Below are 26,856 nucleotides of genomic sequence, written 5' to 3'. Positions count from 1 at the left end.
GGAGAAGAGAGAAAGAAATGAGCTATAAAGAGGAGCTCAGATGTGAAAGTATTGTATAAATATTTAGCCTTTATTTTCCTTAACATAATAGTAGTAATAATAGACTGGATCCTGGGCTACAGTTTTTCATCAATTCATCCAACTCTTTCAGTACTAGAATAGCTACAGTTAAGCTTAATTTATCAGGTTAATTTATTATAATTAATAACAGTTAATTTATCCAGTGTTGTAACTCTTTAAAGAAAGGTTTAAGGTGATGAAGATTTTAATATAACATCTGAATTATTTTCATGCTCTGTCACTCTAAATGAAAAGGCAAAGAAAAAAGCTACTGCACATATGGTAGAAAATATACATCAAAGCTGGGTTTGCTTTCTCCCAGTTCTAAGCAGTCAAGAGAACACATTTCTCAGTCTTTTTAAATGGAAATGTTAAGTTTACTTTGAGGACTTGGGGACTGAGAAACATCCTCCCTATCCCAGTTCTGTTACTAAGCTTCCAGTCTCATATTTAAATAGTCATAACAAAAATCTCTTTATAAGCTTGTTATGGTGAGCAGCAAAGTTCACACCATTTCTATGAAGGGTCAAGACCAGTTAAACTTTCTGTCCTCAGAGATACTCGCTGCCCTTGCCTTGTCTACGTCAGGGAATTATACTGAAGCAATAAATTTCAAATATTTCATTTGAAGGAATATTTCAAGAAGTTGTAGCTTTCTCCTCAAGCTCTACTTGTGATTGTTATAGCTGTACTTCTTTAAAGCTAAGACATCCAACAGCCCAATCTCTCGTAATGAAAAAAAAACCACAAAATCTGCAGAAATCCTTTCCTCTATCAAATGACTTTTTAAGAACTTCTGACACAGCTAATTTACCTGCCATACACATGTATACTTTCAGCAGAAAAAACAGGATGTCTTCCTTTGAAAAGTGTTTTGGTTTTAAGAAGAAGCCTTTGTCTGTAAGCAGCAAAATTGAATGACAATTTGCATTTTCTCTGTAAAATGAGTAATCAGTTGGAAAGTTCTGGCACTGTACTTTGAAAACAAATTGCTGATTTGCTAATAAATGTTTGCGTGCTTAATTTAATCAACAGCTTTTTTGCAGAAGCATTCAGCACATAAGTGCATCTATAATACTCTCAACTAAAGCAGTCCTTTGCTAGCAACTGTTAAGAGATTTGTTTTAAAGCTGCTAAATCAATGAAATTTGGAGAGGAGATCTACATAACTTCTTAAGGACTATCAAAAAAACATAAGGGATTTAATCAACTGGTAGAGACAGTTTTCTCCTAGTTGAAGGAGGAAGGATGGCTCCATTCACTCATTAAAGTAGCATTCCATACCCATCTTCCAAATGTGTACAAAAGGTGTTCGTAACTCTACTCAAACTCAGCAACTTGACTCTCTAAAAGTCATGACAGAACATAAAATACAGGAGAGACTGAGGAGGGAAGAAGTGTATGCATGTGGGTACTCTCATTATACATCTGACACAGCAAGTGTCCCTGTACATATACACTATATACTGTCTGCTTGTGTCAGTGTGTTACTCATCCAAACAAACCCAGCCTCTTCTCTGGCTGCTCTGGCAGCTGAGGTTTTCCCTGATTTATCTCCACAATGTCAGAAGGGTAACTTGTTTCCACCACCTCATGCTCACCTCCTTGCTCACAATGCCAGTACTTTTTCTCAATCCTCGCACTAGCTGTTGCTTTATTAAGTTTGGTTTCATATTCATACAGACTCCACACTTTCCTCCCATTTGCTACACCTCTTAATTCCAAGTATCTTCTATTCAACCTTTTGCAAGATTCTTAATTTATCCCTTTTCTCCTGGTCTATTATACAATCCAGCTCCACGTTCCCTGGGCTGTGTTTTGACTCTGCTTCTCTACAAAGGCATGTGATGGGCCAGACCAGATTTTTCATTAGAACACAGGGCTACATAGGTAAGGGACAGATCAGAAAAAGAAATCTTCAAGCTATCTTCCTGTCTCCTGATGCCTGGCTCTCCACATTAATGTATAAACTTACATATGAAAACTACAGTGTTATTTTCCCATGACAAAAATGTGATGCAAGTCCTCTCATTACTAAATCCAAAATATCACTGAGAGCTACATGTAAAAGGAAATAATTTGAGCATGAAGAGTTGAAATGATGCAAAAGAAAATGCCAAATGCTTTGTGAAGTCTATGCCTACCTAGCACAGAATCTTTTAGGACAGTAACTACAGGATATGGAAAGAAAAAAGTAGCCCATGTAATTTATACATGAAAGAAAAGTGGAGTAAAGAAGTTGGCAAGTAAATGTTCTAAGGACTAACATGGACTGTTTTCACCACAGCACTGTGGAGTTGTTTTTTGAAGGCTTCTACCATCTATTCTGAAACCACCTATTTCTGTGGTTACACTCTAGTGTGATGGTACATCAGATAAAAAAGTCCACACAAAATTACTAAGTGTCCACTTGCAAGCACTTCTCTGCATACAATTTTACCAGAAATGAGTTGCTAACACAATTTGCAGAAGACTAACTCTAGGTGATTTCTTTGCCTCTGAGAACCTTTGATATGACAAATACTGCTGAGTAGATACCAGGAAGACACCAGCTTCAATGCACACAACCTCCATAATTTCTAGTAGTTACATAAGCTGAGAAAGCAAAGCTGGTATCATATCAGCATCAGTATTTAAATGCCTTTGTGATCTGGAATTTGTTTCATTAGTATCACAGTAATCCACTTAATTTTTTTTCTTTCTCACAGATGAACAGGTCTTGAAGACAAAGTTCACTGCTGTGTGAATGCTGACCAACTAGGCAGAAATTTCTTAATTCCCATGTGGAGTTTTATATTTAACACAAATAGAACTGGACATTTTAACAAAGGAAGCCTTGGAAATAATTACCAAGAATAGAACTGAGTTGCTAGATGACATACACAAAAAGCAGCCTCAAAAAAGTGGAGACTGAACTATTCCCATCTAAAATACAACATACCCACCACCCTAACAAACAGCAGTAACTGAGGCTAGCTCTACACTCACAAAGCTGTATCTGTATTCACACTCCCAAGTCCTTACTCCAGAAAAAGTATAGAGAAAGATGCTAGAAAAATTATTTTTCTGTATTAACTTCCATTTATGAAGTATATGATTTGTATATGATACTCTCTTAACCTCACAAAGGCACCAGAGAGGTTTCCTAATGACAAGAAAAAGTGATTGAGACTGTATAGAGAATCCTTTATGCCTGCGACCTCAATGTAGTAGCAATGTAGTAGTTGTTGGTGCAACACACAGTACAAAAGGGCTCTCGCACCACTGATGGTGCAAGTGATCTGCACTGCTTGTGAATAAAACCCTCACAAATTCACCATTAAAATCCTAGTGAGTTCCATGAGGTCTTGTGTCTAAAATGTTTGACTCACAACCATTCAGAGCCCAACTGTACCTCAAAAGGCTTAGCTGCAACATATACACGTCCCCATCCCAAATTTTGATATGGCAGTGAAGATCTATGAAGATCAGACACTTGTAACATAAGCTGGTCCACTAAAACCCACTAACAAAGAATTTTTAACTGATTCAGCATTATCAGTTCAAAACAGCTCAAAAATTCAAAGACTTTCCTTCTCTAGATTGACAGAGTTGGTGCCAATATCAGTCAGGTCTCATCTCATCTTGGGCTTTTGTTCTAAGGAAAAATCCTTTTAATGCTCACTCTTGTAGCAAGACACGTTTGTAAAACCTGCTCGGTTTGCTCTGCCTGCTGAGAAAAGGAAGAGGAAAAAACCCAACCAACCTCATAAGGGAAAAAAAGATAGAAACAGCAACATTAGGAATTTCTACCTTTTAAATTATCCAATGTATAGTTCAATTACATTCCAGGGAAAAGTTTCAGAAGCTACTGCTTCAGAGGCTGAGAACTAGTGACTAACTAGTCACTAGTCTTTAACTAAAGTGAAGGATCCAACTGGACCCGTAGCCTTGATTAGTTCTGGTTATTAAGTTCTTTTTAACCACATCTCTAAATTTAAGTACAGTATTTGCTCTTTGACCATGGAACTGGATGTCAAAAGGTTTGACATACACACTATATTGTATTTGATGTGTATGTTATACTGTGTGATTGCACTGGCATTATGCCTGAAGGGAGAGAAAAATACTATTTAACAAGAGGCAAAACAGTAACATGCTAGTATGAAATTACATTTGCTAAACAGCATGTTTTAAATCCAGGCAGAATGTAAAAGAATCATGATTGCTTTTAACTGTTGATGTTAGGATAAGAAAAATCTTTTGGCTGGGAGATCATTTAGTGTATTACTCTATTTGCAGTGAAAAAATAAATCTATAAAATATCTTATACAAAATCTTATCAAATCCTGAACTACTATCCTTCAGAGAGATGGGTAGAGTCACCTTCCCCAGAAGACCTATTTAAGACAGGCAGTCTTTGAAATCCTAGAGACACAGAACTCATCTACATGAGCTATATAATCCTTGCAGTCCTCCCAAGCACAGATTTCTGCTGTGTTTTGTGTATGTGTGACTGAGAAAGGACGAACAGTGGTACTAACACAGACGTGTTCGGAGCCTCCTAAGCCATGATTTCATGCTGTGAATAGCTAAGAAATTGTGTTTATTAATGATCCACCCAAAATGTTCTCAGGCACACATCAGAACAAACAAAACTGTTAGAGGTTCACTGCCATCAGTCTAATCATCAGTAACATTAATTTGTCAATAAAGGGACATCAAGCTTTTACTGCATATGTATTTCCCACTGGACATCATTAGCATTACAAAAAGTCATTAGTGTGTATGTTCATACAGAAATGGGAACTGTTTACATGAGTCCTGGCTTTAATATCACAACTGGTCTGAATGAAGACCTGATAGTGTTTTGCTGTAGATGCCACAATTGGAAATGCCAAAGTAACTGACATCAAAACACAACATATAGCTACACTACAGATTGCTTTCCATGTCTTGTTATATTACCAAAATCATTTTTAACAACAGCTCAACTCCTACTAGCGTATTCTAGTAAGTGCACCAAACTATACTTGTTAGTTATACTTGTTAGTATCACCCAGATGGTAATGTTACAGGAAGTAACACAGGCAAAACCTATTGGTGCAGAATTAGGAGTACAGCACCTTTATTTCAAGAGACAAGGCAGATGGTAATTGGGCTCTGCAGAAAAAAGCAAGTAACCCAGGGAGATGGTGGAGTCACCATCCCTGGAGGTGTTCAAGGAAAGACTGGATGAGGCACTTAGTGCCATGGCCTAGTTGACTGGTTAGGGCTGGGTGCTAGGTCAGACTGGATGATCTTGGAGGTCTCTTCCAACCTGGCTGATTCTATGATTCTACAACAATGTGATTTCTCATACCTTCAAGTTTTTCCAAGATAATTTACTTGAAGGTAGTTACCTAAAAATGGTTCACCAACAAATGGAAGATCTTTAATCCTGTTTACTATTTTATGCTATTAAACCTGAGCCTGATAAATCTGTACATACTTCTAACAAAACACCCTAACTCCACCTGCTAATGCCTGGAAAGCCATGATGGCAGAAACAGCAGCCAAGCAAGATAAATTAGTGAAAAGCTGGGCAGCAAAGTGACTCTGAACCTGATGACATTAAAAAAATAGTCTAGAACTTCAGGCATTATGTACTATGAACAAAACAGGGTGTTCTGTTTATTTTCGTTTTGCCAAATTAAAAGAAGTTGGGATGCACTTGTGTGCATTTCTCATGCAGCCCATGTATTCATGGATTTAACTACCAAAAAAATAACCTACAATAGACAGCTGGAAGAACTTCAACAAAACCTCATGCACAAGTTTATGCAGTTTACCACTTCTAATCTGCTTTTCCAACCTTCTTTGGGCAGTGAGACTAGAATTCTTCCTTTGGACTAGTTTTAAAGTCAAGTGAACTATTTTGTCAAATACCAGAAATAAATTTATATTTTATATAATATTTCAAGTGAAAACAAAAGTATCTCTAACAACTCTGTAGGATTTTGTTCTTTCTGTATCAGAAAAGCTTATTTGGGTACCTTTAATGAGTTTTACAAAACTGCTTTAAAATCAATCCTTAGCATTGAAGTCCTCAACTATTTCTTTAAGGATTGTTCCTTGTTACACAAAAATCAGTAGGAATAATGATATCTTATCATCTGTGAGTGATCATCTTTTTTTAATGAATACAACTGACTATAAATTTGTATTCTCATTAGTATTTTATAGTTCACTGTCACAACCTGAAGAATACCTTAATACACTAAGTGAGGCTCTGTATCTGAACTACATTGTACAATCCCTTCAACTTTACAACAGCAATCCTAACCACAACAGCTGAAGCATGGCTTGTGAAAGTAGGAAATGGAACATTCCTTAGCACAGTATTTGATGTAAATGCTTTGTGTATAATCAAATATGTCTTCAGTGAGTGCTACCAGAATTTTACTTTACAGATCACCAGATTTGTAATGGTGTGGGCATGAGTACTTACAGAATTTGAAGGCTGTACTAAGCAAAGCATTATAGGCCACATTCCTAAATATGCAAAAGCAGAATGCACGTGAGAAGCAAAAACCTGCAGACCACTCTCCTAAAGCCACAAACTCTAATTTCAAACAACAAAACTAAAGCTTGTACCATCTCCCAGAAAAGCTACTGATGTGTTGGCCGTGCAGCTCTTGCAAGTATGTCTTCTGTTAACATTGAACAGTTCTAGAGACCAAAACCATGTAAAACTTGCATGTTTTGCTGAAACATTCCCCCACTACCAACACTTGGGGGTTTTTGCATTACTTGTTTTGCTATGGGGGACTTTTGTTTGGTGGTGGTGTTGGTTTTTTTTGTTTTTGTTTCACCTTAATCTGCCTTGCTCAATTTTATGTAAAGTTCTCAAATATTTTCAACTTGCATAAAAGATGGAGGGTATTATGGGTGTATCACAGCACCAGAAGCAAAGATACTCTTCACAGAGCTATTTTGAAAGTGAAAAGTTGTATATTGAGGTGTACAAACCAAAAGAAATTAAAAGTATAGTTCTGTTTGAGATACAGTCATAATGTTCAAATATGCAAGGTAACAAAAGGAAATGCAAGTTCTGTTTTCTATGATCTCAATTAAATGCTTAACTCCTACTTTATGTCAAATATTAGAAGAATGAAGAAGAGAAGAAAGGTTTTTTATTATCTTTACAACTCTTTGTGGAGACAACCCAAATTTCCTCTACACTATTTAAGTGAGCAGTTAGTACAAACCTGGAGGAAGGTTACAGAATGTGTTTACTGCAAAGTAAAACAGTCCTGAATCTGTCTGGGTCCTTTCAGGGTAAAAAATGTAAATGATATAGCCTAGAAATTTGCTTGCCACCTCCTGAAAAGATCACACCTTCCACAACATCCACGCACAGATTCTGCTAGAATGCCACCATTGCAAGAACTCTGGAGCTCAACGTATTTTCAAAGTAGTGATGTTTAAAAGTAATGCATTACTAAATCCGGAAGAGAACTTAAGAGCTAAGAGAAGAAGGAAGAATTCTACTCTGTAAAGCAGATAATGTAGGTCCAAGCTGAAAGTATGATTTTTAAAATGAAAAATCCTCAGTTTAGGAAAGCATTGAACATGCTCACACACCTGAAACAAATTCCATGCTTCTACTGCAGTTTATCTGCATGCCTAAAACCCTCACTCTCATCACATTTTTTAATATATTCTCTTATTAAATTATATACATTCCAGATCTTTTGGAAGGAAAAAATAGTTGTCAGAAGGTACTGCCATTGCTCAATAAGACTAGAAGAACAGAAGGAGAAAGCCTGGAAAGGCACCAGAAGGAGGCCCATGCAGATGCTGGGCAGAAAATTACTGGAACAAAGCTAGGATTATTTGCATGTGCCATGCACGACATGATCAAAATTGTTTTCCCTTCCTAACCGATGCCTACCTCCTAAGGACTGAGAAACAGTAACTACCTTGCCTCTGAAGAAAATAAGAATTGAAGGCACTCCCATGAAAAGAATGGAACTCTCTGCATGAAGATGAGTGTTCTCCAGTAAAATTAGTCATAAAGATTAAATTTTGGAGAAGATAAATGTATTTCTGACCCAGAAACTGTTGTTTCTGTGAGCATGTGGAGCGAGAAAAAAAATTTCTTCTATCCACCTCCATTATTTAGAGCTTACACAGACTTTAAGTAAACAGAGTAAGGTCATTGTGAACTGCAGCCTACCTGAATATTATAAAGGCACCTAGAGCAGCAGCCAAACAAGTTTTTGTTTGGAGGATTTAGGTCAAGGACGTAATACAAAAATGTAGACAAGCTGATACTCCTGTATTGCGAACACCTAGTTAAAAAAATGGTTTTTCCCCCTCTTGAAATACCCCAATCAGTACTTTTGGTACACATACCTCGAAGTATTCTCTCCTCATGGCAACGTAGAAAGTCCCAGATTCTAACAGTGCCGTCGTCAGAGCATGTAGCAAATTTATTATCCGTGGGTGAGAAACTGTTACATGAAGACACACAGCAGGGGAAAGAAGTCAGCATTTAACAGATTATCTATGCTTCTCAGACAGGGCAAAATTATACTGTAAAGTGTTATACACCGAAGGATGCATTTGAACATAGGGAGTTCTAAGTGAATACAGCGCCTGCCAAATGACACTTCATCACCAGACACGAATTTAGCATAGGGTTACTATTGCATTGCAGTCCCCTGCCAAACGAGGAAAAATACACAGTATTCATTCCTAGCACCTTCCTACCTACGACTGCATACAGCAGTGCTTTCTCTGCAGGATGAGAAGCAAACACCAGTAAGATTTGGTAACTGCCACCTACAATTTTCACGTTTGGTAATACCATAAGAAAGTGACACTGTGTAGGAGCACAGGAGGACTGTTCTTAGGAAAAAACTCTTCAGCCACAGGTGCTTTGCAGCACAGAAGTAAAAATAAGGGAGACCTGGTCAAGGGGAAAATGCTAGTTGGATTAACTGTTGATAAACATTTATATATAAAACAAGTGTACCACTTATTGTAAAAGTAATTTGGGATAACTCCCTCTTACAACACCCCATCAACACCATTAAAAGAATCCTACAAGCACAGAAGAAGCTTCCATACTGAGCAGACAGTGTCACTTGATGAAAGTCACTGGAAAAGCAAGGAGTTATTTAGCCATGTGATTAGGGCCAGAACATCTATAGCAACTGACAGGCACTCGCTTCCTTTCTGGTGCAGTGAAAGACCACGAGGGAGCCCTCATGAAATCCCAGATCTTAATGATCAGGAAAGGGCTTAAAATAGTAGAGAAATACAGTGTAAGGCCATGAGAGTCAGACAGTAACTAAATCCAATGTAAGCACCTTATAACCAAAGTCTGGCAGAAAATGCTGCACGCTATCAAAGAAAAATGGTGACTTCAATGGAATAGTGGGTTTGTGGCAGTGAACCTTTATCACCAAGGGCCAGCACCTGAACCCGAACAAACACTGCTTTAGCTTCATTTTGGATCTGCAGCTTCCCTTCAGGCTTACTTTAAAATCATTTTCATAGCTCACTAAAAATTACGTGCAGGTTTACTTTAGAAACACCCTTCATTTACATCTTACTGATATTATCTCTTTAGATTCCATGTTTTTAATATATGAATAGACATTTGCACAACTGAGGCATCAACAGTGAACCCAAGAGAATATCCTACAGTCTTCTTTTTCAATGGCTCGCTTACAGTTTCAAGCTTGAAGAACCCATTCAGTATTAACATTAGACTTCTGTATGTGGCAGTCTGCGTGGGTATTTAGTATTACTGGAAGCCTTGGCTTCACCGAGCCAAGCAGTTCTTCACTTTATTTAGTGTTTTATTATTTTGTGAGAACTATGCAGGTGTTTTATTTCTGAAGGCTTTATATTTTATTCAGTTAAGATTATTAAAGACTGAATTCTTTATTTGGAATGAAATTGTTGTCTTACACAGTGCGTATAAAAAGGAATAACTGATACACATCGTCACCATATAAAAATAAAAGGAATACCAGTGCAAAATGCGGCAGACAAATACATCTCTAACATATTGCAGAGGCGGATACTGGGACAATACTAATTCAGAAAGGTGCCAGCAAAACTGTGAGAATGTGGAAACAAAAGGAAATACTGTGTTTATGTGGTGCAGTAAGTTTCCCAGAATCTGACAGAACCCATGCATTTCTGCACCCAGAATACACTTAGAGAACAGTCTAATCACGGCAATAGGTACTACAGAAAATGGTATATTGTGTATAAACCTGGCCTCTCTAATCGCCTCCTTATGTGCCTGGAACATCTTGACGTTGTTCATGTTGGACTGCCAGTATTTCACATATCCCCCGTGGTCTGCTGTCAGCATCCACATATCATTGTGTGACCAAGTCATAGCCCTTACAGGGCTGTCGTGAGCCTGCAAATTCAGAAACAAAACTTCTAGCAAACAAATTCCAATACTATCTGACCCACAGAAACACAGAAGTTAGTAAAGTGCCTACATAACAGCTGTGACAAGGAAATGACCACAATGATGACCTAGTTAGACTGAAGCTGTTATCGTGGAGAAACAATTCCCTTATTTTGTATACAATGGTCTTCTGAACAATAAATGAAGATTTTTTTTTCCAGTCCAAAATACTTCTTTATTATTACAAACATAGTATGTTCTTGAGAACGACCAGTACAACATGTTGGGATGGAATGAGAAGCATTAACTACCCATAGCCACAGTCTGACATGGGGTCAGAGAAAAATAAAAGATGTCCAACGCTTCCATTACAGCACTTAAACCACAAACATAACTGAAAGAGAAGATGTTTACCTAAAAGATGCTTCAAAACCTCATGGAAATACACAGCAGATTAATTTACCTGCAATATTGTTTCAAAATTGAAAGTCAGTCCATTCCACAAAGTGAATTCTCCACTAGATGCACCAGTGACCAAGCGTCTCCCCTCAGGAGTCCACTGCAAGAGAAAAATTTAACTGCAAATGCAACATTTAAATATTTCCTCACAAACCTCCAAATACATCAAAAGGTTCTTCCAGAGAATCTGCAAAACTGGAATTTACTACATGACTTTTTAGAGGATGTAAGATGAACATGCAGGATTGTGCCAAAGGGCTTTTGACTTTAACAGGACAAAGCCCATTCTATAAGCAACAAAAAATCCATTTGTAGAGAACCACCAGCTTACTGGCACCAGTGCACTTCTAGCAATATCCATAGTGAGTAATAGTGCTGACATCACAGAGAAGTTCTTAAAAGCTACCACAAAAGTCAAACACCAGAGACCAAAACACCTTTTTTTCCTCTGGGTCAAGATACATTAGTCCTCCCAATTGGAAGTGCACTTCAGACTGAAGTTGGACTAGACCTTTAAAGGGCCCTTCCAACCCCAACTATTCTGTGATTCTGCAATTACTTTGTACCTGGACCTTATCATTTCATTTACTAAAATCCTCCACAGAGAGACTAGACAGAAGAAGTAATTATACACTACATGCTAGTTTTATTTGCAAATGCTTTAACTGTTATATTGTTTCTTCAGTTCAGAAAATCATTCTAATTTAAAGACAATACCACTAAGTAAATCCAAGACTATACTCACCCTGACAACAAACACTGGGCATTTTACTTTATTAGTAGATGTCCGAACAAATTTTGTTGTTACAGCATTCATGGGGTTGTTTAGCATTCCTATAGGAGGGACCAACTATGATAGAAAAAAGAAAAGATTTAATAATGATATCTCTAACCAGAAACTGCAAGAAACACAAATTCTGAACAACTATTTCTGGAAAAGCAAGTTTTTCATTTGCAGCAATATTATCAGAAGTTGGTAGGAGTGTTCAGAAGTCTCAAGATTAGCCACCTCATACAGCCAGCAGCTTTGCAACTTCAGTGCATTATTAAAAGTTCTTACACACAAAAAATCCAAGCCTATCCAATTTCAGGTTCTCTTCACAGACAGATTCCAACAAAACAAGAATGCAGAGCGCAGACATTCCACATCTTTAAGGCCTCTTAGAGACAAATACAATCTCAGCTGACAGGCATAAATCTTCCCATTTTCTGGACTAATTTTATCCACAAACCTCATCAGGTTCTACTTACATCATTGTAATATCCTGCATCAGGCTGGATTGCTCGCATATCTCGCTGGTCTCTCTGCCACACTCTATTCTGAAAAGACGAAAAAAACTCCAAATTGGTATCACTACTTTTCATTGTTAAACAACAGAAAATGAGGAACAGGTTGACAGATATCTTGGCAAATTTGAAAGTACTCCAAAGATATTAAATTTAAAGACTCTGGTCTCAGGAAACCAGTGGAATTTGTACAGAACAAGCAAAAGATTCAAGAATGTTTGAAGTCTTCATTTCACCAGACTACATCAGCTCATTTAAAACTGCAGCTTAACAATACAAAAGAAGCAGTTCCATGTAATAAGCCAAATAATTATAACAGATGACTGGCACTTTGCTTCCCAGGCTAACAGGTACTCTATATGAAGCAAGTTCAATCACTTCAAAAGGTTTATACTCAGGTTAAACACCTGCACCACTAGGAGCTGTGTTGAACTCTAAATGAATTCTCACAGAGTGACCTGAGCTAGAAAAGAACCCTCAGTGGCTGAAGCACAAAGCTAATAAATGCATTTAAATACATACAACTTAATAGATCAAAGGATAAAAATGCCTTCAATTGGTTAAATTGTGTGAACTGTCACAGAAAACCACGAATTAAGCATAAAATTATTATTTCAGCTTTATGCTGTAAACTTCACCAATCTGTGTAGGCACCAGAAACACACGCTCAGATTCTAGATAATGCATTTCCAGCATGCAATACTACAGTTTGCTGTAATTCCTTAAACCAGGAGCAAATTATACCCAAACTACTTTTCCTCACTTCTTTTAACGGAACAACATCAAATTAAATTTGCACTGAACCCAGCACTAAAATGGAATTCAAGTGCATCCTCATTAACCAGATCCAAAAACTCAAATAGAAGTCTGATGGTGCTTATTTCTACCAAGATAAAGAAGGTCCTAATTAAAAAAAAACCATAAAAGAATCATTCTACTACTAATAGAACCTTTTGAGGGTCACACCTAAAAGCAAATGTTTTTGACTGTTGGTGTTTAAATCTTAGATGATAAATTGTTCTTATAAAAACCTTCCAATTTTTAACATATACAAGTTATAATAGCACACTGGCCACAGTGGATAGAATTCATTTCAGTTCAATGTCACTGTTGAGATTCCAACAATTTCTGTATTTACAGACTTGATTCTAATTCTTATGAGCTAATATCCAGCACTTCTACAGTAAATCTCCTTCAAAAGATCGTATTTCTGAAGAAATTAATAGCACCTCACCATCAGGAAAGCTAAATAAGCATTTTTAAAGAAGCACTTCCTAAACAGCATTTGTAGTTGTTCTGTACCTAACAACTGTACAGAAAGGGAATTTCAGAAACCACAGTGCAAGCTGTAGTGCTATTTAGAAAATCATAAGAAATATCGTTTATCGTGCTCTGGTTTTGGAGGAGTGGAAATGGTTTATTTCCCATTTCAGGAAAATTCTATTTCAAACAAAAAAAAATCCTTGTAACTAATGTCATTGTTCTTATGTTCACTGAAAAGTCAGAACATCATACAAGACACTCAATTACTCTCTAATTTGGAATTCCAAGACAGAATGTAGACAGTGGTGTTTACACAAACTACATCAGCTGTGCACATATGCAGTTTCAGTACTAAGGAACAAAGCCCTTTGTATTGGTACTACCACCAATTCATAAGCATTTGTCACTTAATCTGAAAAAGCAGACTTCCTGACTTCCCTGTGGACATGAAGACGACGACTTTTAGGAAGTTAGGAAGTTCTGGATCCAAAGTAAAACAGAAAATTAAACTAACCTCCAAGTATTTAATTACAGAAGGATTGTAGTCTATGGTCTTTCGGTTCACAGCTTTTCTCATCCGCTTTCCATCAAAAGTGAGCTGTTGCATTGCTTGCTGCTGTGCAAAATCAGGTCTTTTGTAGAACAACTGCCGAGGCGCCTGGTGCTGGAACCTCGGCATATGGAAAAATCGAGGCGGAGAGCCGATTTCTGTGGCCATGGCTACTCTGTTTCTGAGACGCTGCAAAAAGTAAAACGCCAGGTTATTGTATAATAATGACAATCCCCCCATAGCATTATCAGCACTAATTTAAGTTTACAAGGATGAATATCACCTTCAAAAAGCACTCTTTACCAGGAAGAATTATTTGCAGGTTCCTCTGAACAATTACCCGTCTTTCCCTGTGTCACATAACACTGACAATAACAGGGTGAAGTACTTTGTTCCCTATCAAGAGGGATTTTGTAAGAAACAGATCACTATAAAGCCCACATTACCATCTTTAAACAAAAACCGTACAGGAAAGTAACATCCTCAGTATGAACAACGTAACCAAATGCAAGATATGGTTAAGACCTTCAGACTCAACATGCACTGGGAGATACAATGTTAGTTACAAACAACAGATTAGTTACAAGGCTGCCTCAAAACCTTACTCTAAGACCTGAAAATAAAATTTCATTCCCTCAGCATAATTTAAGAGTAAATAAAAGACACAGAACATTCTACTTGTAGGTATACTTACAACATCATCATCATAAAATAAATGGATCACATACTTATCAAGGTTTGATAAAAGTAACCAAACATAATTTCCTTCCAACAAAATCCATCGAGATTGGTAAAAAAAAAAAAAAAGTAAAATGGAGAAAATATGTCAAATATTCCATTTTTTTCCTGAGGGAGGAAAATTAGGCTAAAATCCAATTGATCCTTAATGACAAGATAAAAGCAATGTCTTCACAGATGGAAACAATACCCATAACTGAAGTATATACTAACTTCTGACTAAACAGTGACACACTCTGAACCAGTGAAAGCTCTAACTTCATTTTAAAACTGTACTCCCCCGCCCTGAATTAGTAACTTAAGAAAACTAAACCAAAATAAACTGGTGTTCTCATCAAAAAGATCTCTTTTCATGAAGGCTAAAGCATTTGAGTCTAAGTGGATTTAATAAAAGGAAATCAAATTGGCAATTTTTAAAAAATGAAATAATCTGTTTGAAAATTCATGTATGTATTAAAACATTTACATCCTCAATTTGAAAGTGTTGGAAAGTTGTTCCAACTGCCAGTCTTAAAATTTTATCTTGCTTTGCTGAATCCCAATCATTGAAAAGTAACATCTTACTGTTAAAAAAAACGCAAAGAAAGCATAGACGTAAAAGAAGGTTTAGAAGTAAGGCATATGGACTGTTTTTAAAAGGTTTTTCACAACAAGGAGCAAGTTGCCTTTAAAATACCAGTTTATTGGCACAGAGCAGGGATTAATATCCATAGGCCTCACAAACCACTTTTAGGTTAAGGCACTCCTTCCCAGGCCAGCCCTGCCATAGAACAAATCATCTAAGACATCAGACCATTCGCTACATGAACAACACCAATGTGCAATGGGAAGAAAACCATCTCAAACCAATACAACTGGACAAGTCCAAACAGTTTCCTTAAATGAGATGGGGAAATGTATGACTTTGGCCAAAACAGCAACTTTAATTAGACCAACTTCTGTAACTGGAAATAGCAAACAGCTTTCCAATAAACAAACTTTCATCTTGTGGCTGAAAGGCTCACTTGCTTGAAAGTTGCCAAATACTAGGAGGTCTAATAAAACACTATGTCTACCTATAAATACGGTCATATCCTAACACCACAGTAACAACATAATCACTACAACGTTAAGCTCTTCTGAAAGAAGAAAAAGGTGTAAAAAACTATGTCAAGTACCCCAACACCATCTCAGATTCCCTTACGTCTTGGTCAGAGGTTAGCTAACTGTAGTGCATGAAGTTATAGGTGTTAAATCTCAAAGGTAAAATTAAAAGGGCTATAGAGTCTTTACAGCAGAAAAGGGAAACCAACTTCTTCAAATAAGAAAAACAAACCAGTATTAAACATGCAAGTCCACTAATGTAGTTTTAGAGCTCATTCAGTAGTCAGGAAAAGAAAACCTCACCACCTAGATAAAATTTCCAGTGCCAATCTGCCTCAGCTCTAGATATACACTCCTACACCAACCAGTGCTTTTAAGCAGAGGGAAAAAGGTATTTTCTTTTAAAGCTACATATCTGTAGTCTCACAGGCAATTGAAAAAATAAACTTCGAGAACCAAGAATGCAGGCAGATATATGCTTAAGCTTCAAAATAACACTTAGACCATACATTTGCCAGGAAAAAAAAGGACCTAAATGTTCCAAAACAACCAATTAATAATTTATTTACATGGTTTAGGAAAACAAACACACCTCATGGTATCTTTTTCCAATTAATAGCACAATTAAATAAAGCATTAGCCACAACATGTACCAATTCAGATCAGACACGCCTAAAACTATGGGGCAAATAGCATCTAGCTGGGATTAGCATTCCTTTAAGGTGCAATCAAGTTCATCATTGTTTACAAAGGGACATAAACACATTAATTACATCTCTTCATGCCTCCAAACCCTTCAAAGACCACGATTATGACCAGACAAAATGTGACATCACAACTACAATACTATGACAAATCCTGAGGAATATAAAAGGTTTATGTTCTGCTTCTGTTCTAAATTTTCTCTTGAACTTGCTGTCACTGCCTCCCTCACAAAAAGCCTCCTCCTACCTATAGCTACAAAGGATGCAAAAATATTTGTTTACCCAGCTGATCAAAAATATGTTTCTTCTAAAAATGCCTCAGTCGTGCTTTTCCCTACATAACATCCTCATACAAAGCAAAGTTTTCAAACAAAATCACTTCAGAAATGGAGGCGGTTTGGCACAAACTGAATTAGCAGAAGAAACTGGAGCATTTATTTCCAAAGACCTTTACCTCAGTCAGACAAATATATGCATTTAACACTTAAGTAATCACTAGCCCACTTTGTCTTTGAGAGAAACCAGTGCTCTCCTTTCTATCTCTTGTATCAGCTGTAGAAGTGATTGAATTCAGTGCATCTATAGCTAAAGCTCCTGTCATACTGGAAGCTTGAGCCGAAACATGCAAACAAGTAATGGAGGAAAATGTATCACCTCGAATAGTAATATCTAATATCCTATGCCCTAAAACTCCACTTTTTCTTTGATATACAGAATTGGAATATACCAAGGTCTTCCCAAGGATAGATCAGCTTTCATTTTATTGTTTCTCGATAGCAGTGTTACCAATCAACTGCTATTTCCTTCTAGCTCATTACACTACTACCACACTTTGAACTGTGAATTAAATCTTTGTATTCCATTCTTTCATGTATCTTTAAAAATTTACAACAAAACCTGACTTTACAGAGAGCTATCAAGTTTCCCCTTTCTCTACAAATACTTCTTCAAAGTTGATGAGCTTTCACACATTTGGAGAGTAAATACGAAGAACCTATAACAAATTTACTGAGCAGAAAAAGCGCTACCCTGAAACACTGGACGGTAAGCAGCTGGGCTTACTTTTCAGCTAAAGTGACAAAAGAAAGTCTGGAAAATGCAGTCAAATTGGAGAATAAATTAAGACATATCTGACATGAAACTGAAGTCAGGATTAGGATCAGGTAGATTAAAAACCCCCATGACAATTTAGAGGAAACAGCAAGAGTGGGAGTAAACACAGAAGAAAGAACACTGAGGAGGCAAGGTCAGTCAAGGAGGAGAAAGAAACCTAACAAGTAGAGACAGGCTAAAAAGAGGAGAAATTAAAAATAATTTAGTTGAGAGAACTGAATAAAAAAGAACTCAGGGAGCTTGTAACAAGGAAGAGTGATAGGACATCTTGGACCTTAACTATCAACAAACAGCTGAAATGGAGCAAGACTTGTATTTGTTTTTAACAGTGCCAGAAATATGGCAGCTTAACCAAGACTATTGAGTAATCAGAGGGACATATCAACAGAGCAGTTACAAATGAAAAAAAGAATGACCTTATACTCAGGACAGCACGGTGTCCCAACACAGATGTATTTGTGAAGTTTGGTTGCTTTTTAAAAGAAAAATCACATATGGTATTAGTCTGCAACAGAAAAGAGTTACCACTTAGTTCATGTACTCAAGGCCACAAAGACACTAGCAGCATTTCATTTAGTAACATTGCTACCTTATTACCATATTTGAGTATGACTTCCTTAATACCAAAATTAATCTCAAAAGTTGCAAAAAACTGTCAGATTTGGGCTTTGCTGCCCACAATCATGCACTTTAGAGATAACTTCATTCTATCAAATTAAAACAAGTTATGGTACTCAAACCAAAACAAACACACCAAAGCATCAATCTACACTAGTGAAATCAGGTAAATATTAGAGAAAGAGCTATGGCTTATATTAAATTGGTCATTTCTTACAGATAGTTCAATACTAAAAAGCCTAGTTTACATATAATATTTTTTAAAGTATTAGGTTCACTCAAAAAACAAAAGATCATCATTAATGAAATCACTAGAAACTGAAATGTATTTGCCTAATTAATAATTACTTTTCACTGAAAGGAAAGCAGCTTGGGTGCAGTACCATAAGCAACAATCTGATAAGTCAAAAAAAACATACATTTCCAAACAGTAGACTAGAAGGCTATTCTCCTGGAGAGTGCAGCAAGCAGCCACTTGCTGTGCACATCCTATACTGCCCACAGAACAAAACACACTGGGTTTTAAAAGACACTTCCCAAAAATGACTGAAGCAGCACAGGAAAACAAATGCTAACATTTCCTGAATGTTTCTATATATTACTTCTTTAAATGTGTATCAGACAGCCAAGGCAGTTGTAGGCTATTACATGTCAACTGAAACAGTGACTGCTAGTAAAAATTATTTGCATTGCAATAGCACACAGAGTTCAAAACATGGTTTCAGAGGGGAAAACAAAACAAAATTAAAAAAACCCAAACCAAAACACTATTAGAAAAGAACCACCTCAGCTTTCTGATGCACAAATATAAGGCAAAAACACCACAATGCAAAGTTAACATAACAAGTGTATTGTTAAATACATGAGTAGCAAACAATGTCTTTGATGAGAAAAGCAGCTTTACATCTGCAAGGTATAGAGAGAAATGTTACTAGAAGGAAATTGAGCTCTACAAGTCCAGAAATCCTCTTGTAAAGAGTAATCTTTGAAAAAATACACCTCTGCATTTTTAATTGGTGTATTAAGAAGTCTGTAAGCACATCTGAATAAACACACCAGTTCTGAGATGGGAAAAAAAGAACAATCAGCAATTAAATCAAACAATTTCCTATTTCATGTTATTGCTTTCTTTAAAGAGTATCAACATCAATAGCTAAAAAAATTCTGCTTTCTTTCATCCTCTGGAACAATGTGCATCTCTGCTCTGGAAGCCTGCAGTGGGGCCTTCCACAGCTTGCCCCCTTTCCCAAAGCATTCACACTATTTTCAGTAAAGTTCTTCCTTGTGCTCATCATTTCATCAATCTTTACCTGGGAATCAGATCTCTTCCCAGTGCAAAAGAATTAAGTGGACATCTACTTCCAGACATAAATGCTCTATTTTTGCCATCTCTAGCAATTTTATTTCCATGTTTTAGACAAAAAAAAACCCCAACACATCCCAGAAACAAAAAATCCCATGCATGTACACACATTGTTTCTCTCTTACACAGGAAGAGAGACAGTCATCTTGGATAACGGCTGGAAAAGACTGGTGGACTGTCACATCTTCAGGCCTTTCTTGAAAGCATAAAACTGCTAAGTAGGGGGCCACAGATGAAAAAGGATTCTTCACTTTTGCAAAGCATATAATTGTAAGTAAATGGTCCTCCAAATATTTTCAACCATCTAAATCAATTATTTCCAAAATTATTCTTCTAAAACTAACCTGAGGAAAAGTCTAGTTTTAAAATAGTGTTTCTATAGTGAAGAAGTGCTTATGATCTGGAATTGTCACTCACATTACTAAAAACACTGCAAAATCAACACTAGCAGCAGTAAGCATGCACATTTTTCTGAAGATACAATGAGTTACCAAAGAGGTGACTTGGCTTCTGCTCTATAAAGGTGAGAAAAGCTTGCTCATAAGTTTCCTTTATAATACATAATTCCACTCTGAAAACACAAGAAACATTATGAAGGAAAAATAACACCACTTTGCAGATCTAGTGATGTATATATTAATTTGACCAATTCTCAAATTGCTGTTTCAATTTCCTATTGTATCAGAAAAACATTTAATCATATTTACAAAACCAGATGACCTAAAGTCTGAATACTGCACATTTGCATGAGGCATTCAATAATCTCAAATAATTTCACAAGTACTTGTTTTTATTCAGTCTTTTTTTAGAACATAGATTTTAGATAGACAAAGGTGCTTCATCAAAAGTGCTACATGTAAACAAATATAATCCAGAAATACTGCTGTGGGTCTTTATGGATTTACAGTTCTGCAACTAAAAGGCCTCTTTCTCACTAGTTGTGAAAGATAACAGCTTAATTAAGCAGAAATACAAATCTAGTAGAAAAAACAATCTACATTCTCACTGTGACCCACTCATGACTTTGAACTGCCTTAACTGAACAACATAAAAAAAGCAAGTATCTCGGTGATAAGGACAGTTTGTACCTGACAATGAGACACAACAATGACGTGCAAAGTTGCTCAATTTAGCCTTTTAATTGTGTATTTTTGTCAAAACCACACAAACTCCAAACTTAAAACAGCAGAAAAAGTGTGTAAGGTTCTTGTCCTTTAAATACTCCTTGAGTATTTAAAAATCCTATTCCCACTTTTGAGTCACATAAGCCATGGCAAGAGCATGTAACATCCTGCATTTCATATGTATATTAAAAAAAAAAAAGTAGATGACAGTAACATTCTGGGAGAACAGAATCCTTAACTCACCACAGGTGCTGAAGGTCCTCACACTAAATCATGACACTCAAGACAAAAATATTGACTTGTATTACACAAGACTACTGCACCACTACTGTTCTCCACAGCAAGCTGATTTTCCCTTGGCTCTACTGCCATACTCTCAATTAGCATCCATTCTCTATTGTGTTCTATTCATGAACAAAACTTTTTTCTAGAAGTTACTTTTAAATTCTGACCATGCAAAGTGGAGGAAAGAGTATTTGGCAGCTTTCCCTGTTCTAGTCACTCTGGCATAAGAGAAATTTTTTTTAAAACCCAAACAAAAACAACCTCTTGCATCCTTCATCAAAAACACAGAAGTAGACACTTAAACATTGGCTAGGTCAAAAAACGCTAACTGCCCAAAAGGTTCAATGACCTCTTCTTATCTGGAGACATTTCAAAGTTGTTTTTCTTCATACACAACCAAGAATCTGCTACACTGGCACAATCAAGAACCTAAAAATGCAGTAGCACATTCTTCTCCCTTCAATTCTATGCTTTGATTATGTCTAGATTCACCATGAAGTTCAACACACAGAACACAGTCTGAAAGGCTAGATCATGTAGCATTTCTAAAACATCTATCAAAGAAACCAATAGTCACTGCATAAAGAGCAAGATGTGGCAAAATGTGTTTATTCAGATGCAGCTGTTAACTCTAAGGGTTCACTCTCTGAAGAAAGAGCAGTAGTGATGGATACTCAATTGTCAAAAGGCCTACATGTTTAAGTTTCATGAACAAACATATTATGCCCAAGAATCTCTGAAATAGTACACAGATAAATGAAGACATCTGAAATTCCAAGGAAAAATGGTATATTAGGGAAAAAAATGAATCTGAAATTCTCAGCTTACGGCACCTGGAGAACAATCTTAAAACAGTCTGGTTTGCTAAGATGCACCTATATTACATATACATTTAAGACTTGCTTCAAATTTTGGATTTCTAGTGCTAAACAGCACTACATAAATAAGTCTCAGACATTCCTCATTTTATGCTCAAACCAAATCCTTGACTCATTCTAAAGTAAACACATTTACAGAAGACAGAAGCTCACTGAAAATACTCTAATTCACAGGACTCAAGAGACAGGTCCTGCTGTAACACTTTCATCACAGTAGAGAAAATTCTTTCACAAGCAAACAGCCTAAACCGATTTCCTTTCTGCACCTCACAAAAGCAACTTGTACAGCAAGCTTAAGTGTACTTCAAACACAGAAACAACCAATTGCTGTAAGAGGATACTTGGCAGACTGCACCTAACCCCGAGTTAAAAGATGTACAGGATTTGGTCTGTTGACATTATTTCAGTATTACTGACTTGGGGTTTTGCTTTACAGCTTACTTATCATACTAAAGTATACTAAGTAAAGCAACATTCTTCTGCTAACTTAATCTATTGCTTTGACTCCTGCTTAGCATTTGTCAAGACCCGCATATAGATTATAACCCAGACTATCTTTTATCACTGTGAATTACTATGGCAACAGCAATTAATTTTAAGTGCTTGAAATACATCCAGCTTGATTTTCACACAGAAATGATAATGGGTGCTGCCTTAACTTGAAGCTACCATTTAATCAGGAAACAACATTTTAGGATTAACTTTTACATCACTTAACATAGCACGATAAATAAAAAAGCAAAAAAGGCCTCTCATCCTTGCTAATCTTAAATAGCAGGTATTTTTCACCTGGTTCTTACATCAAGACTAACTGCACTAACATTGTCTGAAAAAAAAAAACAACTCACAGATGAATCTACTTGGGATGCTCCTCCCAGTTTCACCCAACATGTAATTCACAATTATAAGGAGAATGTATTTCTGGCTCTTACCCAACTTGGCACTCTAACTCTCGGTTTCTGTTGAGTGACACTGCTGTTCAGCCAGTCCCTTCACAGCTTGCACATATCTGAGGCTATGCCTGCACATGAAGACTTTCCTGTCTTATTTTCAGAATGTTTCTACTGACCCATTCCTCAAGCATATCTAGGTTCCTTCTGACTCAAATACTATTGTTGAGTTATACAATACTCAAATCACCAGATTATCATCTTTCTTTCTCAGCTCAGGTATGACTCAACCCGAACTTTACTAGATTCTAAATAATTAAGTACCATATGAAGAAATACAGATATTTTGCTTTCATTTGGCTCCTGGCAGGAGGTAACTACTGAGAAGACTGAAGCCTTAATTTGCACAAAACACAAACAGCAGCAGGGCATGTGTAGAGAAGAAAGAATGGCAACAAATCCTACAAAAGTCTTTGGAGAACTTTAAGGTCTGTGGAAGGCAAAATTACTAGGAGGATTATAGCAGTTTGAAGGATAAAGCTTAAGTAGGAAAACTCAGCAACCGGTATCTTTGTTTCAGAAATGACCTACTGGAATTCTGATAAGAAGAACAAAGTCCATACAACCTAAAACTTTGTTTAAAATGTATTTGAGTCTCTAAGAGTTGCAAATTCAAGGCTGACAAACAGATACCAAAGCCTTTTTAGCAAGGTTTGAGATTTGAGTTGTAACTTGTTATGAAAATTTATCTTTTGTAACCTCCATCTATGGAATGATTAACATATTCAGAACTCATCCAACTTTTATTTAAAAGCAAATGTTGCAAGTATATTAATATTAAGAAAATCTCTACTTCATGATCTAAAGAATGCTTTGTGCTTTCTCTTTCCCCCTATCAGTGTTACTCAGGCCAGACCTCTGACAAAGCAACACTGTTTGCCATACCAGTGTGGGCCAAATAAAGGTAGAAACAATGTCTTAAGCTTCTATAACCAGGAAACTGCAGTTTGAAAGTGGGAGGAGGAAATTACACAGTGCTATCATGTGAAACAAAATAAAAGTGCCTTCATATGGTGAAGAGTGTAGAAATTAAAAACAAATCTCTGCAACTAAAAGCAGTGTTTATCAGTAGGTAAAAATCTTACTTCGAAGACTATTTTTCAACTTCTCTCCCCCCAAAAAAATTTACACTTCATTAGAACACTTCAGACAAAATAACTTTTTATTTAACTGCATAATTTAATAGCAGAAGACACTTGTCATCCATGTCTACACTTTACCCTGTATCCAGAAGCAGAGGGTTTGTGCAGTAGAACACCCACCTTCTGGACACATGAAGGTTATTTACATACTTCACATATTCAGTGTAAGAAGACACTAAGCACTTCTACAGCTACACTGCAGAATAAATGCTCTATAACATACTATCCTCTACTATATTTTCAAAGCAATATCCAAGAGTTTTGATTCTCTTTTGACAAAAGATGCAACAGATGCACACAGAAAGATTTACCCAAGGCAGAGACTTGTTCATTATTCCCCCCCCTAAAACCAAAACTCAAGGATTTTGAGCAAATTAGCAGCTATTTTTAAAGCAGAATACATACATTAAAGCCTACAATTGTAATGTCCAGACACAGCTAATACAGAGCCACGGTTAAGTAAGGGTAGTGGAATTGGGAGAGAATTACTCAAACGTTATCAAATTGCATAATGCTACTAAACAAGCTTTACGGATTCTGTTAGAGAAATTCAAACCTTACTTAACAATGCCCCCCATTAATGACTTAACTGGTCAAAGAAGTTTAAAAAAAAAAATTCCATCAACCAAACACCCCCGAATTGTGGAAATAGTGAGAAAACAAAACAAAAGAAAACACAATCAAAACCAGCACTACTTGGATCAAGTAACGTTCCGACTGTATTTATGTGGGTAAAGAAAGAAAGAATTGAAAAGTGTAGCTTCTCAGTATCTGCTCCAGTCTAGCATATATGTAAACTACTCTTTTGCCAGTTTGGTGTGGAAGGTAAAAGCATAATCCTCATTTGCTACTGGTTGAAATTGTTTAATCCAAAGAGGAACAAACTTCTAGTAGGAAAAAATATACTGAGCTAGTTACTGAAATTTAAGCTCTCCATGTTAAAAAGTCTGCATAATATAACCTGAATAGTTCTACAATCTTGTCAGAAACATGCCTACTTAAAACTATAGTTTATCTTAAAGAATCTCTATATTAATTTTCAATACTGGAACACTTTCTAAATTGATGGCTGATGTATATACCATCTGCTCATGCAAATGAATTAGAAATAGACTTGCTTTTAACTGGAATTACACAGGCAATTCTTCCAAGGATATTAGTTTTCTGGTCTTTCCTTGTGAATTACAAGTCATGCAAATGATTATTAAGATACAGATATGTATTACTGCTCAACTAACATATCTAAGCTTCTTTAGTAAACAGACTCCAGATTTACCATTTAATGCTGTTCAATGAAAGTATGTATTCATATTCCCTATTAACTTATTTTTCAGTAAAGGAAATACAGGTTCACATACATCAACCCTGCATGAAGCTTTTCAAAGAGCAAAGGATTCAGCCTAAGATTTTCCTCAGTAACAGTCATCAAGTTCCCCAGGAGAATGACAATTCAGTAGAAATGCACTTCACTGGAAAGTGTTGAAAATCAGAGTTCTCCAAAGGTCTAAAATCCCAGAGCAGCTTCTCAACCAAGTGACTACAGACTTTTGGAAATGCTTTCACTGACTGACGAATAAAAACAAATTACCAGAAGCAGGGAAAGTTACAAGACTTAGGGCTGCAGTTACCAGTTTAAGTAACTACAAATGAACACTGGGCAGGACAGACCTGCAGTCCTCAGCCTGTAAGTCAAGCACTTGCATCAACTGGAGCTATGGTGCTCCTTACCCAACTTAAAATACAGCTTCTACAGACTCAAATTTAAAGACAAATACTCATACACCCACAACAAAATACAGAACACTGTGTTGCCAAAACTACGTGATGAACACAAACCACACCAAACCCAAAAAATACTACCAACTTCTGTCCTCCCTTTGCAGAAGGGGACAGTAACATATGCTTTTGTATGATCTTTCTTTTGGATTTGGGAAGGTGATTTAAAGGAATACTCCCAGGCAACCAGCAACAGACCAAGGGGACACAGTCTCAAGCTGTGCCAGGGGAGGTCTAGGCTGGACGTTAGAAGGAAGTTCTTCCCGGAGAGAGTGATTTGTCATTGGAATGGGCTGCCCAGGGAGGTGGTGGAGTCACCATCCCTGCAGGTGTTCAAGAAAAGACTGGATAAGGCACTTAGTGCTATGGTCTAGTTGACTGTAAGGGCTGAGTGCTAGGTTGGACTGGATGAGCTTGGAGGTCTCTTCCAACCTGGCTGATTCTATGATTCAAACATTTAAACCCAAGAAATGTGGATTATTTCAGGTACTTGTGTACCCACCTTGAAATGTATAAAACACTACTACACAGTATAACGTGTCAATATAACTATACCTTTAGTCAGTAAACTCCTTTTAGCTTATCCTGGCCATAGCGTTCAACTCAGGGGTATTCACTTTCAGACACAGTTACAGATGAGTGATCAAATGCAAATTCCAAACTCCAAGAGCAACTGCCTTAAATTAAAACTTGGTGCCAAGTACACATAACTTTAAACATTTAGGAAATGTATTTTATAAAAAGCCAAGATCTGCCATATTAACTAAGAAGTGTCCACTGCCTGTCAACACATAGCTAAAGCATGCAGTGTAAGTCAATGCTACAGCAGATCTAGATACTTCCCATCACCTCCTCTTTCCCTATCACCTTGCCAGTTCTGTAACCAGTGTTCCTAAGACACAGGCCAAAATAGAAACCCGAGACAGATTGACAACAAATATACTACTGCTCACAGAAAGGGTTCCCCTGTACAGTTGCCTCCACTATTGTATGAACTTTGGTATCAAGAGAAAATTGGCAATAGAATATTATGACTTGAATTACTTAAAAGATGTAAACAT

At 36.7% G+C, this 26,856-nt stretch overlaps 1 protein-coding gene across 5 annotated transcripts in view; it reads right to left on the bottom strand.

Moving 5' to 3' along the window:
- Positions 1-26,856, bottom strand: part of WDR33 (WD repeat domain 33) — a 77,137-nt gene that overhangs the window by 46,451 nt on the left and 3,830 nt on the right. For all 5 annotated transcript variants that reach the window (XM_064165255.1, XM_064165258.1, XM_064165254.1 and 2 more), the window contains 6 exons: positions 13,986-14,210; positions 12,173-12,241; positions 11,667-11,771; positions 10,926-11,021; positions 10,317-10,468; positions 8,440-8,537 (listed from right to left, as the gene is read on the bottom strand). In XM_064165255.1, the coding sequence (XP_064021325.1) occupies positions 8,440-8,537; positions 10,317-10,468; positions 10,926-11,021; positions 11,667-11,771; positions 12,173-12,241; positions 13,986-14,189 (724 nt within the window). In that variant the 5' untranslated portion in view covers positions 14,190-14,210. Of the gene's footprint in view, positions 1-8,439; positions 8,538-10,316; positions 10,469-10,925; positions 11,022-11,666; positions 11,772-12,172; positions 12,242-13,985; positions 14,211-26,856 lie in introns of those variants that run through there.

This window comes from Pogoniulus pusillus, chromosome 26 (genome assembly GCF_015220805.1).
Source record: "Pogoniulus pusillus isolate bPogPus1 chromosome 26, bPogPus1.pri, whole genome shotgun sequence".
NCBI lineage: Eukaryota > Metazoa > Chordata > Aves > Piciformes > Lybiidae > Pogoniulus > Pogoniulus pusillus.
Note: the sequence above shows the minus strand (reverse complement) of the source record. Positions and strands in the feature narration are given on the sequence as shown.